This window comes from Betta splendens, chromosome 8 (assembly GCF_900634795.4).
Source record: "Betta splendens chromosome 8, fBetSpl5.4, whole genome shotgun sequence".
Lineage (NCBI taxonomy): Eukaryota > Metazoa > Chordata > Actinopteri > Anabantiformes > Osphronemidae > Betta > Betta splendens.
Genome location: NC_040888.2, coordinates 5,344,538 through 5,358,294, shown reverse-complemented (window position 1 = coordinate 5,358,294; position 13,757 = coordinate 5,344,538). Strand labels below are relative to the sequence as shown.

The following is a 13,757-nucleotide window of genomic DNA, read 5'->3' as shown; positions in this document are numbered from 1 at the left end:
CTCGCTGGTATAACAGGTGTAGCAGCAGAACGCATGGTGGAGAGCAGCTTAGCTACAGTGCGTTAACTATGACTGCACTGTTGTAGCAGCAAGGCAGCACAGGTCACATCAGGTCATACCTGCGCTTCACGACTGGTAATTTACATATTTTAGGTGCTGTGTGTGTGTGTGTGTGTGTGTGTGTGTGTGTGTGTGTGTGTGTGTGTGTGTGTGTGTGTGTGTGTGTGTGTACGCAAAATACTTCAAATATTACAGATGTACAGTAGATGTTTGTAAATCCTCCACTTATCTGACTCCAACTTAGTCAGATGCTAATCGCTCCACTTATCAGCCAGCTGGTCACATGGATGCGGTAGGAGCGTGCCAGAACGTGGAGGAACCGCAACTCAAAGTATAAGTCCTCAGCGTTTGTACTTGACGGAGGTTGTTCTGACTGTGTTTCAGTCACAGAGAAGCTCTCTCGTTGCTGGTTGGGTCGTCTCTGGTTCCTAAATGACCTTCCTATGTAAATAAATGAGGCAGATAAGAAGCCTTCCATCACCTGCGACACTGATAATGCTAAGCTGGAAAGATGGATGTGGAGGCTTTGATGGTGAGGAGAGGTCACGCTGAAGGTGAATGAACAATGCACGTGCGTGCACAACACTAGCAGCTTCACCCGTTCTAAACTCTTCGGGGATGTTGGTGCAGCATGAGCACAATATCACGCTTCACATAAGCTGTTTGGGTGCTCGTCAAAGACTAAAGGTTGCTTTCTTGCTGCATCTTTGGCCCAAGATGGTGGAAAGGTTGACTAAAAATATGCATGTGTCTGCGGGGGAGCTGGGAGGACTGGGCAGGAACATGAGTGGATGTGGTGGTACCAGTTGAAGTGCATCACGGCTTCGACCTGAGGCTGCACCGTCCTCTGCGTCCATCTCCCACTTCCTGGTTCTGATGCAGCGCTGTAGAGAACACAGAAACACACACACACACACACACACACACACACACACACACACACACACACACACACACACACACACACACACACACACACACGTGATTCTGATATTATCTCCTACCTCTCTCCATCCTGACGTCTTTCTCTCTCCTCCCTCACTCCTCTGCCCTTTCTCTCAGAGTAAATCTCGTCTGCCCTGTGAAGTTTTTATTAGGTTTTCATTCAAATCCCTGCCTTGGTCATTAAAGCCAATGATTTAGTGTTTGCGTTTCAGACCCGCGAAGAACAGCGAAGCACAGGCTTTTGCACGTAGTTGATCCGAGCAGGACAAAGGGTGGAAGGTGAGGCCGAAGCCCGGAGCAGTCAGGTTGAAGGAGCGATGCTTGAATCACTTACCTACAGGACGAGAACGGCGTGAAGGAGACGTTATCAGACATGAAAGTCATACCTTCACCTACCACGAGCTTTAGAGATCACAGCCCCTGATCTGAATACAAACCTTTCTTTTATTTGCACATGTTGACTTTGTAGAGATACGAGAAGGAATTTGTCTTTTGTCAGATACGAGCGACGTGAGTGGAGGGGATGAAAGTGATGGAGTGGTGTTTCAGATGGAGCCGAAAGAGCAAGTATGGACACATAGTCGCAGTCGGCCCAGTGTCGGTGCTTCAGAGATGAGTCAGATAGTCTGCAGATAAACCATGTGAAGTGACTCGGATAAAGCAGAACTCAGAGACACCCTGGAGTCAAAACATGCCCAAGTGTCCATCAATGACAGGCTGACGAGAATGTTTTTTACAGCTCCAGCTGAAGGCTGAGAGATGTTTGCATTCGGGTTTAGGCTTCTTCATTTACACATTATATAAGTATTCAAGCTTAAAAAAAAAGAAAACATTAAAAAGTGAAGTCTTGTGCCTATAAATTATGGACTTTTATGGCTCTGGCGTTGCCAATAATTCTGTCTTGGCTGTGTATAAAGGAAACTCTCCTGCACACACACACACACACACACACAGTCAGACACAGTAAGGCAAGTGTGTTCTGACCGGTGCGGCTCTCTCAGTGTGTTCCTTGGTACCGGGTCAAGAACTGCAGTCTGGGCTGTGGATGGAGGAGCGTCCGCCAAGGGTGAGGTCGTGTGATGTTACAGTTCAGATGTGACGCCGGTGGAGCCGAGGGTCCGAGAGCCCACGGTGCCTGTTACCAGGGCAGTAAGTCAACAAGCCTGCGAGTGGTGGGACTTTATGAAGGGGTGCCGATTCAGCGCTTTTCCTCCACTACAGCAGACGACAGGAAGCTAAAACCAATCAGTGTTTTGAGAATTACTGTGCTTTATATCATATCCGCAGATGATTTACGGCATGAAATTTGAATTTTGGGGTAATTCGCAGGATTTGGAAGGATTTACAGCTCAACTACTGAAACAGCAGAATGTTTCTAAGCGACGCTGCTCGTATATATCACACATTGACCCAGTCCACATTTGTTAACTTTACATTTAGATTTATTATTGGAATTTCCCGCCATAGCTTTAGAGACTCCTCCAGATTTACCGGATTTGCTTCAGTTTAATTTTTGCTGGATTTATGTGTGTCCTTATTGGCGGAGGTTTCGCTGATCGCGGTGCGTTTGGGTCGTTCGGGCCCATAATCCATCAACGTCCCCGTTTCCCATGCACATGTGCACCTCTGTCTGTTTGGCTGCTCATCGGTTCCCAGGCTCCCGCCGACAGGTCATATAATGGTCATCTAGCTGGTGCCTTGATGCTGCACCCAAAGGTTAACGCGGAACACTCCTCTTCCTGGGCTCCACAGACGTCAACATGCAGCGCACAGGCCGACCCTGAACGCCTCACGCCTGTATGGATGGATCTGCCCTCAGCCTCAGTGCTCTTTTCCTTTTATTACATTAGTTTAAACGTTACCTAGACGTCTCCGTGGTGCCCACCCACATCCTAAAGCGACCCCACCCGCGTCTGCCCATTAACCCTCCCAGCACACAGGACGTCGAGCTGCTGGTTTATGACCAGTGATTCGGCTGCTTTATAGCTCAGCCAGTCTGGACCAGTTTATCACGCGTTTACAGGTCCAACGCTGATGTGTCTGCGTAGAGATGGGCTTTGGAGACGTTGTTGTTATCTGTTCACCAAGTTGAAGGTGATGAATGTGTAAAAGTAAGGATTTACATTGATCTTGTCAGCATCATATGCTTTATATATAAGAAATATGCATGATTGGGGGTGAGTGAGGTTGCCGGAGCTGCATAACACTGATGACAGGTTGGAATGGTAATGAAGCTCCACTCTGCGTCCTGACGACAGAGGGAAGTATTTTGTCCCGCTCGCGGCATTTGTTTCTCATTCGGCCGCTCCACACGGACTGTGTGTCGAGGGGGGGGGGGTCAGAGGAGTCGCCGCCGCATGCACTCACTTTAATTAAACCCCGAGCACGAGCGCACATGCGAGCGCGCGCGTGCGTGCCTGCCGGTTGCCAGGAGCGGGACCTGGCAACCCATCTGAGGGCCCCGTCGCCCCGCCGCCGCTCGGCCGCGGCCGCAGCTGGCCCCTCCGTCAACAGTCCCCGCTTTTCTTCTGCTCTCAGGAGCGCGGCGCGTCAGCTCTAATTCTCTTCTAATGAGCTGGCTGCTGAAGGCAGCGGAGCAGGCAGGCAGCAGGCGCACTGGAACCACAGTAGCCGCACACGTTCAAATGTGGAAGGAAGGTTCCCGCTGCTCACAACTCCTTATATTTGTGTGTCCTGTGTTTGTGTGAGGCGAGAAAGTTCACCAGCTGTGTTATATGGTTTTTATTGTTTTTGCATGATTTTTGGAGGCTGTCTTGTGAAATTCTCACTCTCGTGTCCCCTGTGAAGAGGATTATACCGCTGTATTTACTCCACCCGCCTAAAGAGCGCCAGAAGGCAGGACCTACCTTCCTGGAGACGATTATGCGTGTCCAGTGTAGCTCTGTTATGAATCCCAGTTAATCACCGGTGGATTATTCCGCACCAGTCCTTCCATTGTGGGGCAACGTGAACACCCGCGGGCCCCCCTGTGTAAGTGTGCTTAAAACCATTAGCTGTGTCCAGTTCCCTTACGCAAGAGTAATAATGGTGAAAGCGAAAGTCACTCCAAACATTTAAGACGGGAAGAGGACGGTTATCATAACAGTAAATGCATAATGTGGTCATGTGAACTGTCTTTATCAGATAGTGATTGTGAAAGTAAGTAATGGAAAGCATGTGCTTTTAGGGTCATACGTTCAGATCTGATATAGGCCACAGCTGTTCAGTCACACCCAGCTGCTAATCATAGGATACACTGTATGAGCTGCATCACTAATGTGCCACTAAACATTGTTATACATGAAGTGTCAGACGGTTCGGGTCATGCTTTTCCTGTAAGCAGTGTGGCTGCAGGGTTCATCAGCCTCCGTTATGCTCCACATAGCCATTCATGGTACCCAGAGGATGAGCCCTAAAGGTGACTTCTCCTCAGAGCTCATGCATGTGCACTTTTATGCCTAAACTCTATATCACTTTGTCTTTGTACAAACAAATACGTCTGTGAATCTACTAACAGACACATACACTCATACAGAGTACATTAGGAATACAGTAACTACATTACAGACACTGGATGCCGCTGTGTCAGAGGCCTGTGTGCTTTTTAGCCTGTGTAAACTGAGATGTGGACAACCAGCTGCTTTGTTTCGCTTCTCTCCGCTCTGTGGCCAGAACGTACCTGTTGGCTGCAGATTATCAGGCCGTCCGGTGTGTTTTTTAGCCGCCGGGTCGACCTCGCTGAAGGCCACGTTCCCATTCGGCAGAGAAAGCTCCCTTTCACTGATACAGATCTGCTGGTGGCTGCTACAGCAGAACCTTATACCTCAGCAGGCTGCTTTCATTAGCTCACACGCACTGAGCGGCACCGTGCTCGCTCTCAGACGCACAAGCACGCACACGCGTACGTCTGTCATCCGCGTGTTCATTTGCTCGTCCAGTTATTCCAGCGTCTCCTCTGTTATCCAACGACAACACGTCCTCATAACCGTAATTTACCTGGAGGCTTGCGAGCGTGCAGATGTTGGGGAGCTATCTGCTGGTGCTGAAGGCAGCTGTCACGCGGCTGTAGCGGCGAGACGGGACTCTGTGTTTTATCTAAACCACTTGTTTTTTTTGTAAACGGTAGATCAGAACTTTTAGGTCTTCTTTGAGTCATTCGGCAGCTGTGGTGGATGATGACCAATTAGCATGTGTGCTGTTGAACCTGTTGGGTTTATGTCTGGATTACTGGGCTCACGTCTATTTACAACCTCTCCTCTAAGAGCATGAATGAAGCCGGGAATAGTTTTCTTTTTTCCATTCGCGATCATGTGATTCAGATCCGCGCACCGAACCTGCTCCCACACTCAACGCAACAAAGCCTCGCGGCATTGCATTGTGCATATGCGCGTGGATGCGTGTCCCCGTGTGGGAAAAGGCCGAGCGTGGACGGAATAGTAAACAGAGGCCGCTATCAGCGATTACGTGGCTGTTTGACTTCGTCGCGCGTTTACTGTGAGAAAAAGCGAGATAAGGGAGGGAAAGTGGAGGCGACTCGGGGCAAAGCGGAGGCTCGGAGCGGGAGCGAGCTGTGGGGGCCGGGTGGGAATGGAGGCGTTCAGGGACCCCCTGCGGTTTGACTACGACATGGGAACGGCCTGTGGCCCTAATGAAGCAATGCTGCCACTCACTGACTTCACCAGCTTCACCAGTTTAAGCTCAGAGAAAAGAGGCCCATGTCAATTAGCACATTTTGGACTAAATACTACTTCCTTCACTTGAGTGATGTTTTAATACTTTGCTCCCTGTTGTGTAAATATATTTCTTGTACTTTTGAAACTTGTTTGTTTGCTCTGTTTTATTGAGCCGAATAAAACACTTTTTACAGCCCATACAAAGTAATATGGGCTTTTTCCACTTGACGCTGCTTTACAGCTGCTTCTCTGTCTGCTGCTGCTGCAAAACTGCAATATGACTTAAAAAATGTAGCCGAAGAACCCGATCTGTCAGCCGAGTGACGGACGCCAGCGCCTCTGACCACGGACCCGTGGCAGATCCGAGCGATGCTCATCTTGTAAACAGCGCGAGCCCTCGCGTGTCACCCGTCGTTTAGGGTGCCCGGCGCTGCTCTGTCATTACGCTGTCGCGCGGGGAACATGACATCACCGCTCCGGGCGGCGTTGATCCAGAATAGCGCCCTGATGCCTCCCGGCCTCGGCCTGTGATGTGGAGCGCTTGGATCCGGCCTCGCCCCCTCTGCCCCCCCCCCCCGGCGATGAAGCAGCAGGCTGCCTGTGAGGAGGGCGGGAGCACGAGGACGGCGGCGTGAGCCGGCCGTTACGGGGACTTGCTGTGTGGTTGTGCAAGTGCGCCCCGGTCTGAGCTACGATTTCCTGCTGCGTTTCATCACCGCAGCCAACTGTAGGCTCCCCATTGTGTGGAGGGATTATGCAGTTTCCTTATCCTTCAATCTCCTTAGCGCAGATCATGAGAGGAGGCAGGTGACTGTGACGTGTCTGTACCTGCCTGTGCGACTGGAACAGACACACGCATCAGTCAGTCCACTGTACAATCGAATGCTGCTTAAATACAAAGCTCACTTAATGTTATTTTTCAATGTTTTGCAGCGTTTACTAAGAAAATAAGACATTAAAGACCATAAACATGACCCTTTCAAACAATAAACAAACAAAAGCTACATCTGTTTATTGACAGAGGTTAAGGTTTAACATTATTTATATGAGCTTTGTTAAAGCTGCAGCCTGTTGAGCCTCACTCTGACCTTATCACTGCTTTGACCCCAAACCTGAGCCTAGTGCTTCATCTAGTGGTGCCTTTGCACAACTTCGCCCGGTCCTGGGACGTGTGTGCGCTGGTTTAACTTCTCACAGTAACACGCTGTCATGTTGGTGTCTTCTTGCTCTCAGGTTGCTGATTCCCCTGTTCGATGAAGACACCGGTCTGCTCATCCTCGCTGGCACGGTGAGACACTTGCATGAGACAAACGCATTCAAGGCGTATGTAGTTACAGCCCAACTCATCGGTGGCTTTAGTTTTATACCTTAAAGGTCAGCTTTCATTACTGCAGGACGTATTTCACGTCCCTTGTGTTATCTGAACTCATCTCCTATCAAATCAAGTTTCAGTGTGATTTACTGGTCTCCCCTCCTCGCAGGGAGACACGGTGGTGGACTGCTTTGAAGTCTCTGCCGCTGAACCGTTCCTCACTCAGGGTAGGACTTGGTCGGTTATCTGCCTGTTCGCATTGCACGCATTCCATCCCCGACCTCTTCCTGGATGTTTCCCTGTGTACTGTGCGCGTAGTGAGCCACTGCCTGACGGACATCCCAACGCGGGGGGTTGCCATGGTACCCAAGCTGGCGCTGGACGTCATGTGCTGCGAAGTGATGCGCGTGCTGCAGCTGACGGACAGCTGCGTTGTGCCGATCAGCTATCACGTCCCTCGCAAGGTGCGCGTGCGTCTGTGCAGGCGGGTACATATGCGTCTATGCATTGCTGCTGTAATTGTGTGTGTGTGTGTGTGTGTGTGTGTGTGCCAGCACTCAGGCCAGGAGTTCCACGACGACCTGTACCCGGACACCGTGGGCACGGCTGCGGCCATGTCTGCCGCAGAGTGGTGGCAGGGAGGCAACAAGCAGGTACCGCTTCTCCACCAGCCGTCAGGTTTGTCCGCTCGCTCCAGCGGGTGCGGCTCTGACGGCCAGCTCTGCTTGCGTTCAGGTGGAGAAGGTCAGCCTCCACCCAGACAAGCAGCCCAAAACAAGCGCTGCACCAGCAAAACAGGCGCCTGCTAAGAAGGAGTTGCCCGGTGGTGGGCGCAAGGAGGTGGGAGGAGGCGTTTTACAGCACAGCCATCGGTTATGGTACCAGTGATGATGTATATTACAGCTGTAATATTCTCCAGGATGTGACCCGTGGCTGCTCCACCTCCAGCAGTCCTCTGAGCACTCCCAGCAGCAGCGCCGCCCCGTCCCGCTCTCCCTCCTCCACCTCTGGCCTCTCCTCAGGCTTCGCCCCCAGCCCCAGTCCCAGCCAGGCGGCCAAGACCATCCAGGGCCTCCTGGGTACGAGCCCGTCCTTGTTCACAATCCCCGTGGAGGTGCCACTTGTTTGATTGACGTGTCCTCACCCAGGGCCGACCTCCAAGTTCCGTCACATCCAGGGTGCGGTGATGCACCGCGACACACACGTCACCAACCTGCGAGGCCTCAACCTGACCACACCGGGGGAGTGCGACGGCTTCTGTGTGAACCGCGAGCGCGTGGCGGTGCCTCTCGCCATCTCCGGGGGCCAGATCGCAGTCATTGAAGTACAGTAGTGGTAGATGTGCAGCGCATATTCGTTCCTTTGACTTAGCTGTGAGTGACGCTCTTTTTGCCGTTAGCGCTCTCAGCCTGGCCGGCTACCGGACACAGCCACGCCCACCATCCAGAACTCGGTCAACGTGGCCGACTTCTCATGGGACCCCTTCAACACGCACTGTCTCGCTGTGGGTGAGTGAATGCACACTTTCATGCGTTCTTGTCAGGAGGTGGAGGGTCAGTGGCGAGATTGACGGGTGTCTCCGTTTATGTCACGTTAGCCGGCGATGACGCCAAGATCAGGCTGTGGCAGGTTCCTAAAGGAGGGCTGACCGAGACTCTGACCGAGCCTGAGCTCATCCTGCAGGGTAAGAATCCTCCAGCGGGGTTGAGTTATATGTCATGAAAAAAAAGTCATGTCATGAGTCAATTGACAGCTGCTGTGACTCATCATAGGCCACACGGAGAAGATTTACTCCATCAAGTTCCACCCTCTGGCCAGCGGCATCCTGGCATCGTCGTCCTACGACCTCACGGTTCGACTGTGGAACCTGGACACCGGGGACCAGGTCATGCTCCTCACTGGACACCAGGACCAGGTGTGTGACTCGGATTAAATGTTGGATTATACCAAAAAATATGAAGCAGCACAGACAGTTAGCATCATGGTTTATGATATGAAGGAACATTTGCTTTATACGTGATCCTCCTCGTCCTCCTCGTCGCCGGTGTGTGTTCAGATCTTTGCTATGGCGTGGAGCCCAGATGGAAAGCTTCTGGCCACAGTGTGCAAAGACGGGAAGGTTCGCATCTACGACCCTCGCCAGTCCACAGCACCTGTACAGGTAGGCCCAGCCGAGGAACGGGCCCACTGGATAACAATGGATAAGATGTGGGATCGAAGTGTTGACGTGCCCTGTTGAAACTAGCTCTACGTCTGTGTGACACGAAGGGAAGTAGAGACAAAAAAAAATGTAAATGCGTCATGACTTGCTGTTGTTTTTAAAGGAGGGTCCGGGTCCTGAAGGCCCCAGAGGAGCTCGAGTTGTGTGGGTGTGTGGGGGCAAGTACCTGTTGGTGTCGGGCTTTGACAGGTACTAAACAAGACAAATAGCGACTGTCAGAGTGTCATAAATCTTCCTCCTGTTGCAGCTTTGATCTAAATAGAACAAGCACCGTCTTCCTCATGTTCTCCCGCAGTCGCAGCGAGCGAGGACTCTACCTGTTCTCTGCGGACTCCCTGTCCTCTGGGGCTGTGGCCAACGTTCAGGTGGACGTCTCCCCCTCCACTCTCATCCCGTTTTACGACCCTGACACCAGTCTGGTCGTCCTCACTGGAAAAGTACGCGAGTAAAAATCAAAGTTTAGTTTTGTTAAAGTTCCACCTGAACTAAAAAGAACCTTGTGTGTTTTCCAGGGCGACACCAGGGTGCACGTTTACGAGGTGGTGCCCGAAGAGCCGTACATCATTGAATGCAGCAGCTTTAATTCTCCTGAGCCACATAAGGTATCGGGCACAAACACTTCTGTTTCTTGAAGTCAGTACATTGCAGTCCTGGAGCCGCTTCGCTTACGACATGTCTCTCCTTCTAATAACCTAACTCTGACGCCTCGGATTCGTTCCTGTGTGCAGGGCTTGGTCTTCCTTCCCAAAACAGAGTGCAACGTGCGGGACGTAGAGGTGGCTGTGGGGCTGATGCTCACCAAGGCTTCCATAGAGCCAGTGGCCTTCCGCGTGCCACGGGTGAAGGTGAGGCGACAGCACCCCCTAGAGGACACTGCAGTACTGCAGGCTTCCCTCCTGCTACTTACAGTACCTACCCCTCAGCGTAACTGCCTCGTCTCTGTCCCCTCTGGGTTTCCAGAAAGAGTTCTTCCAAGATGACATCTACACAGACACCGCCGTGTGGTGGGAGCCGGCGCTGACGGCCTCTGCTTGGCTGTCTGGCATTAATGGCAAACATAAAAAGATCAGCCTGAAACCTAAAGACATGACACCAGGTACAGTAGGCAGACAGGCCAGGATTAATACATGTGAATCAGTACATGGAGAGTCGCTTACCTCTGCAGTGCGTCTGCTCTTACTGGACACTTGCTGATGTGTGGCATTCGTGGTATTTTGTGTCTTAGTGAGTGAGGCCCCTAAAGAGGCTCCGGTTAGGAAATACCTGCCCTCCTCTGTGTACCTGGAGGAGAAAACGGATGAACAGAAGAAAGAGGAGGTGAGCACAAACTACAGCACCATAGAGCTGTGTTTGTCCTGCACCGTGTCTGCCTATACATGAAGTGTTTGCTGGAATAACATCAACCTGTTTTATTTGGAAAACGTGTCACCCAGCTGCTTAGTGCCATGGTGGCTAAACTGGGGAACATGGACGACCCACTGCCACAGGAGTCCTTCGAGGGGGTTGACGACGAAGAGTGGGTGAGTGAATGTGATGGAAATAAGCCCATGGATGATCCTTGTGTGCAATTTAATGCTGAGACGTGGAATGAATAGGATGCTGCACAATCTAACTGCGCCCTCTTTATCGCCCAGGATGACTAGGAAGGATGTCCATTTGCCTTTGGTTCAGTCATGGTGCCAACAATAGAGAAGAGATCAGTTCGGCTTTTGTCTTGCAACCCGGACATCATCTGAGCCAATAAGCACAACTTATGCAAAGTGATGTGCTAACAATAACTAGAAGACTTCCTGATATCAGTACTGTAAACATCACAATCACTGCTTAGCTTGTGGAAAATCAAATGTCTTAATGTTGGATGTTGATCATTTTAGAGTGCAGGGATTGAATTTCTGTTTATATAGGCTTCAAATTACGTCAGGATGATCATATATAGAAAACATCCTCTATGGGTCAGATAATGTAATTACCCTCATTCACAATGTGTCTTTTAACGTTGCACAACTATTACTAATGAATAACAAGTGATTATCATGCATGTTACTGTATGTTTTTTTAAAGCTTGTCTTCCTGTTTGGCCTAGTAACAAACACACACACAAACACACACACACACACACACACACACACACACACACACACACACACGCACACACACACAATAACAGCAACACGTTTACGCCTTCAGCAGCCAAACCTGCAATGCAAATGCAACAGGGTCACCAGTGTTCATGTTTGGCCATGAGCTGGAGTTTTTAACGTTCAACACGTTCCGACCACTTCTGGTTTTTTTTTGAATGTTGGAATAAAATGCAATTTTAACTCAAGGTGTTTTTGTGCCAGTTAGATTTGATTTGTTTTTCCATCGAGGAATAGTTTTATGTATATTTAGAGGTTACGGGTCCATAAACAGTGATCATGTAGATCTGTAAGGTGATTGTTTCGTTCTTTTTTAACTGAACCTTTATTCTTAGTCTTGGTAGCAGCCATTTTGGGTATTTTTTCTCTCATTTCAGATTGGAACTTATTTAATAATAAGACAACAGTGTTAATACCTTACATTGCAGCCATTATTTCTAATTTAGGGCTATGGCAACAATTTACAACCTCTGATGAACTGAAATAATCAACAGATTCAGTCATGAATAATCACGAGCATCATGTTGTACAGGTGTAAGTGTTTATGATTAGTACTGTATATGTTTGTTATTCTCAAATGCCATACTTTGTAATATTGAGACTGGATTCACTTGCCTTCCATTGTGTTAAACAAAAGATCTTCCCTTTTTACAATACGAAAATGTTTGTCTTACTGTAAGCGATGGTGTGTGGATTTTTTTCTATCTTGTCTTGCAATAAACACATTTTGAACCTATTGTTAGCAAAGGCTGCTATTCAGTACTATTGTGTTGTTTCTGACTGAAATATATTAGCTGACTGATAACATGTTTTAAGAAATCTTGTTTTTTGTGTACAAACTAAGAACTCAATAATTATATTATAGTAGGTGGTAAAATAACATGTAATAAATAAAACTGCAGTTAGTCTTCCCCGCCAGTAGGTGTCACGGTTACGAACGTCTCTTTGCACTAGAACCATCTTGAAATTGGTCGTTGTTGCTTCCTTGAACTTTGACCTCTTCATAACCTTCGATGGTGTAGTTACATGTGTGAAAACAGCAGACACACACCGTCCGTATAATATTATAACATGGTAAGAATACATTTAGTTCTAATCGTTTGTGACTTTTCATTGGCGTCGTTAGCGTTAATAAGTAGTTGGGGGGTGTGACGTTATTTAGCATTAGCATTAGCACGAGACGTGTGTGTCTCATTCAGTAAAATAAGGCTGTAGCAACCTGTACCAATGGACATTTAATTAATATTTTAGACGAGCACATGTATCAAAGTATAAGTTTGTGAATATATAAGTAGACCGGCCCCGAACGGTGCTGGTGTCATGGCAGAAAAGATATGACGTTACTTACAACAACAATAAATGTGTAACGTGGTACTATGTTTCTTTTAAATTATAAAGCTGCTCATATTTGTGTAGCACTGACAGTAGATAGTATGACGTGGATATGTTGCTTCTATGTTTTGTATTGTGACGGTGCGTTTCTCTTGCTACAGGCTAAATATCTTGCGCAGATTATTGTTATGGGGGCTCAGGTGGTGGGACGAGCGTTTGCACGTGCTTTACAACAAGAATATGCAGGTAAACTCAGAGACTTAATAGTGGAGTGAGGTTCAACCCTGGTCCTCAAGAGCCACTGTCCCGGTGGTTTTCCAACACTTCCTGTCCCAGCTAATAGTGATCACCATGATCAGGTGTTTTCAGTCAATCGGCAGAAAGCTGACACACCTGAACCAGGTAGGAGAGCGTTGGAAAACCAGCAAGACAGTGGCTCTCGACCAGGGTTGAACACCCCTGTACTAGTGTCATACATCACAATCAAATAGCTAATAAAAATTTTGGTTGCTTAGTTTAGTTGGTGGTAATCATTGTCTGTGCTGTGGTCTCCTCTTCGCAGCAAGTCAAGCTGCAGCGCGGGCCAGGAGTCGTCCGGGTCAGCAATCGGCCGCAGCCTCCAGCATCACTGGGATGACCCTGCAAGAGGCGCAGCAGATCCTCAACATCTCCAAGCTCAGCCCCGAGGAGATTCAGAAGGTATAGTTGTAGACTGTTTCTGCTGTTGGTGCATAAGAGCATTAGAAAACACAGACAAGAGAGTTAAGAGAGCAGCTTTAATTAAATAACACAAGTGCATTGCATTTAAAATTCCCACACGTAGAATCTATTTGTTGTAGTTATAGATGTAGTTGTACTTAACGGGTGGTGTAGTTGTACATTATTACATTAAGTTATAAAATAGCTGTTTGTCTGATCATAAAGTTCATGATTCTGCAGGAGTGCTGCTTCATTTTATTTTAAGATCAAGTACTAACACCAGCTTCTTTCTTCCAGAATTACGAGCACCTTTTTAAAGTCAATGACAAGTCAGTGGGTGGTTCATTTTATCTACAATCAAAAGTAAGTAATTGATA

At 48.8% G+C, this 13,757-nt stretch overlaps 1 protein-coding gene across 3 annotated transcripts in view; it reads left to right on the top strand.

The window, feature by feature from the left end:
- Positions 1-13,757, top strand: part of LOC114860703 (mitochondrial import inner membrane translocase subunit TIM16-like) — a 71,111-nt gene that overhangs the window by 56,054 nt on the left and 1,300 nt on the right. The window contains exons 10-30 of one of the 3 annotated variants that reach the window (XM_029159488.2): positions 6,912-6,966; positions 7,160-7,217; positions 7,309-7,454; positions 7,545-7,643; positions 7,726-7,830; positions 7,910-8,069; positions 8,139-8,314; positions 8,390-8,498; positions 8,588-8,674; positions 8,763-8,905; positions 9,047-9,151; positions 9,315-9,400; positions 9,507-9,648; positions 9,724-9,813; positions 9,940-10,056; positions 10,172-10,307; positions 10,437-10,528; positions 10,645-10,731; positions 12,843-12,927; positions 13,244-13,380; positions 13,678-13,743. In XM_029159488.2, coding sequence (XP_029015321.1) covers positions 6,912-6,966; positions 7,160-7,217; positions 7,309-7,454; positions 7,545-7,643; positions 7,726-7,830; positions 7,910-8,069; positions 8,139-8,314; positions 8,390-8,498; positions 8,588-8,674; positions 8,763-8,905; positions 9,047-9,151; positions 9,315-9,400; positions 9,507-9,648; positions 9,724-9,813; positions 9,940-10,056; positions 10,172-10,307; positions 10,437-10,528; positions 10,645-10,731; positions 12,843-12,927; positions 13,244-13,380; positions 13,678-13,743 — 2,281 coding nt within the window. Of the gene's footprint in view, positions 1-6,911; positions 6,967-7,159; positions 7,218-7,308; positions 7,455-7,544; positions 7,644-7,725; positions 7,831-7,909; positions 8,070-8,138; positions 8,315-8,389; positions 8,499-8,587; positions 8,675-8,762; positions 8,906-9,046; positions 9,152-9,314; positions 9,401-9,506; positions 9,649-9,723; positions 9,814-9,939; positions 10,057-10,171; positions 10,308-10,436; positions 10,529-10,644; positions 10,732-10,845; positions 12,086-12,267; positions 12,424-12,842; positions 12,928-13,243; positions 13,381-13,677; positions 13,744-13,757 lie in introns of those variants that run through there. The other 2 variants (XM_029159486.2, XM_029159487.3) reach the window with 2 other exon arrangements.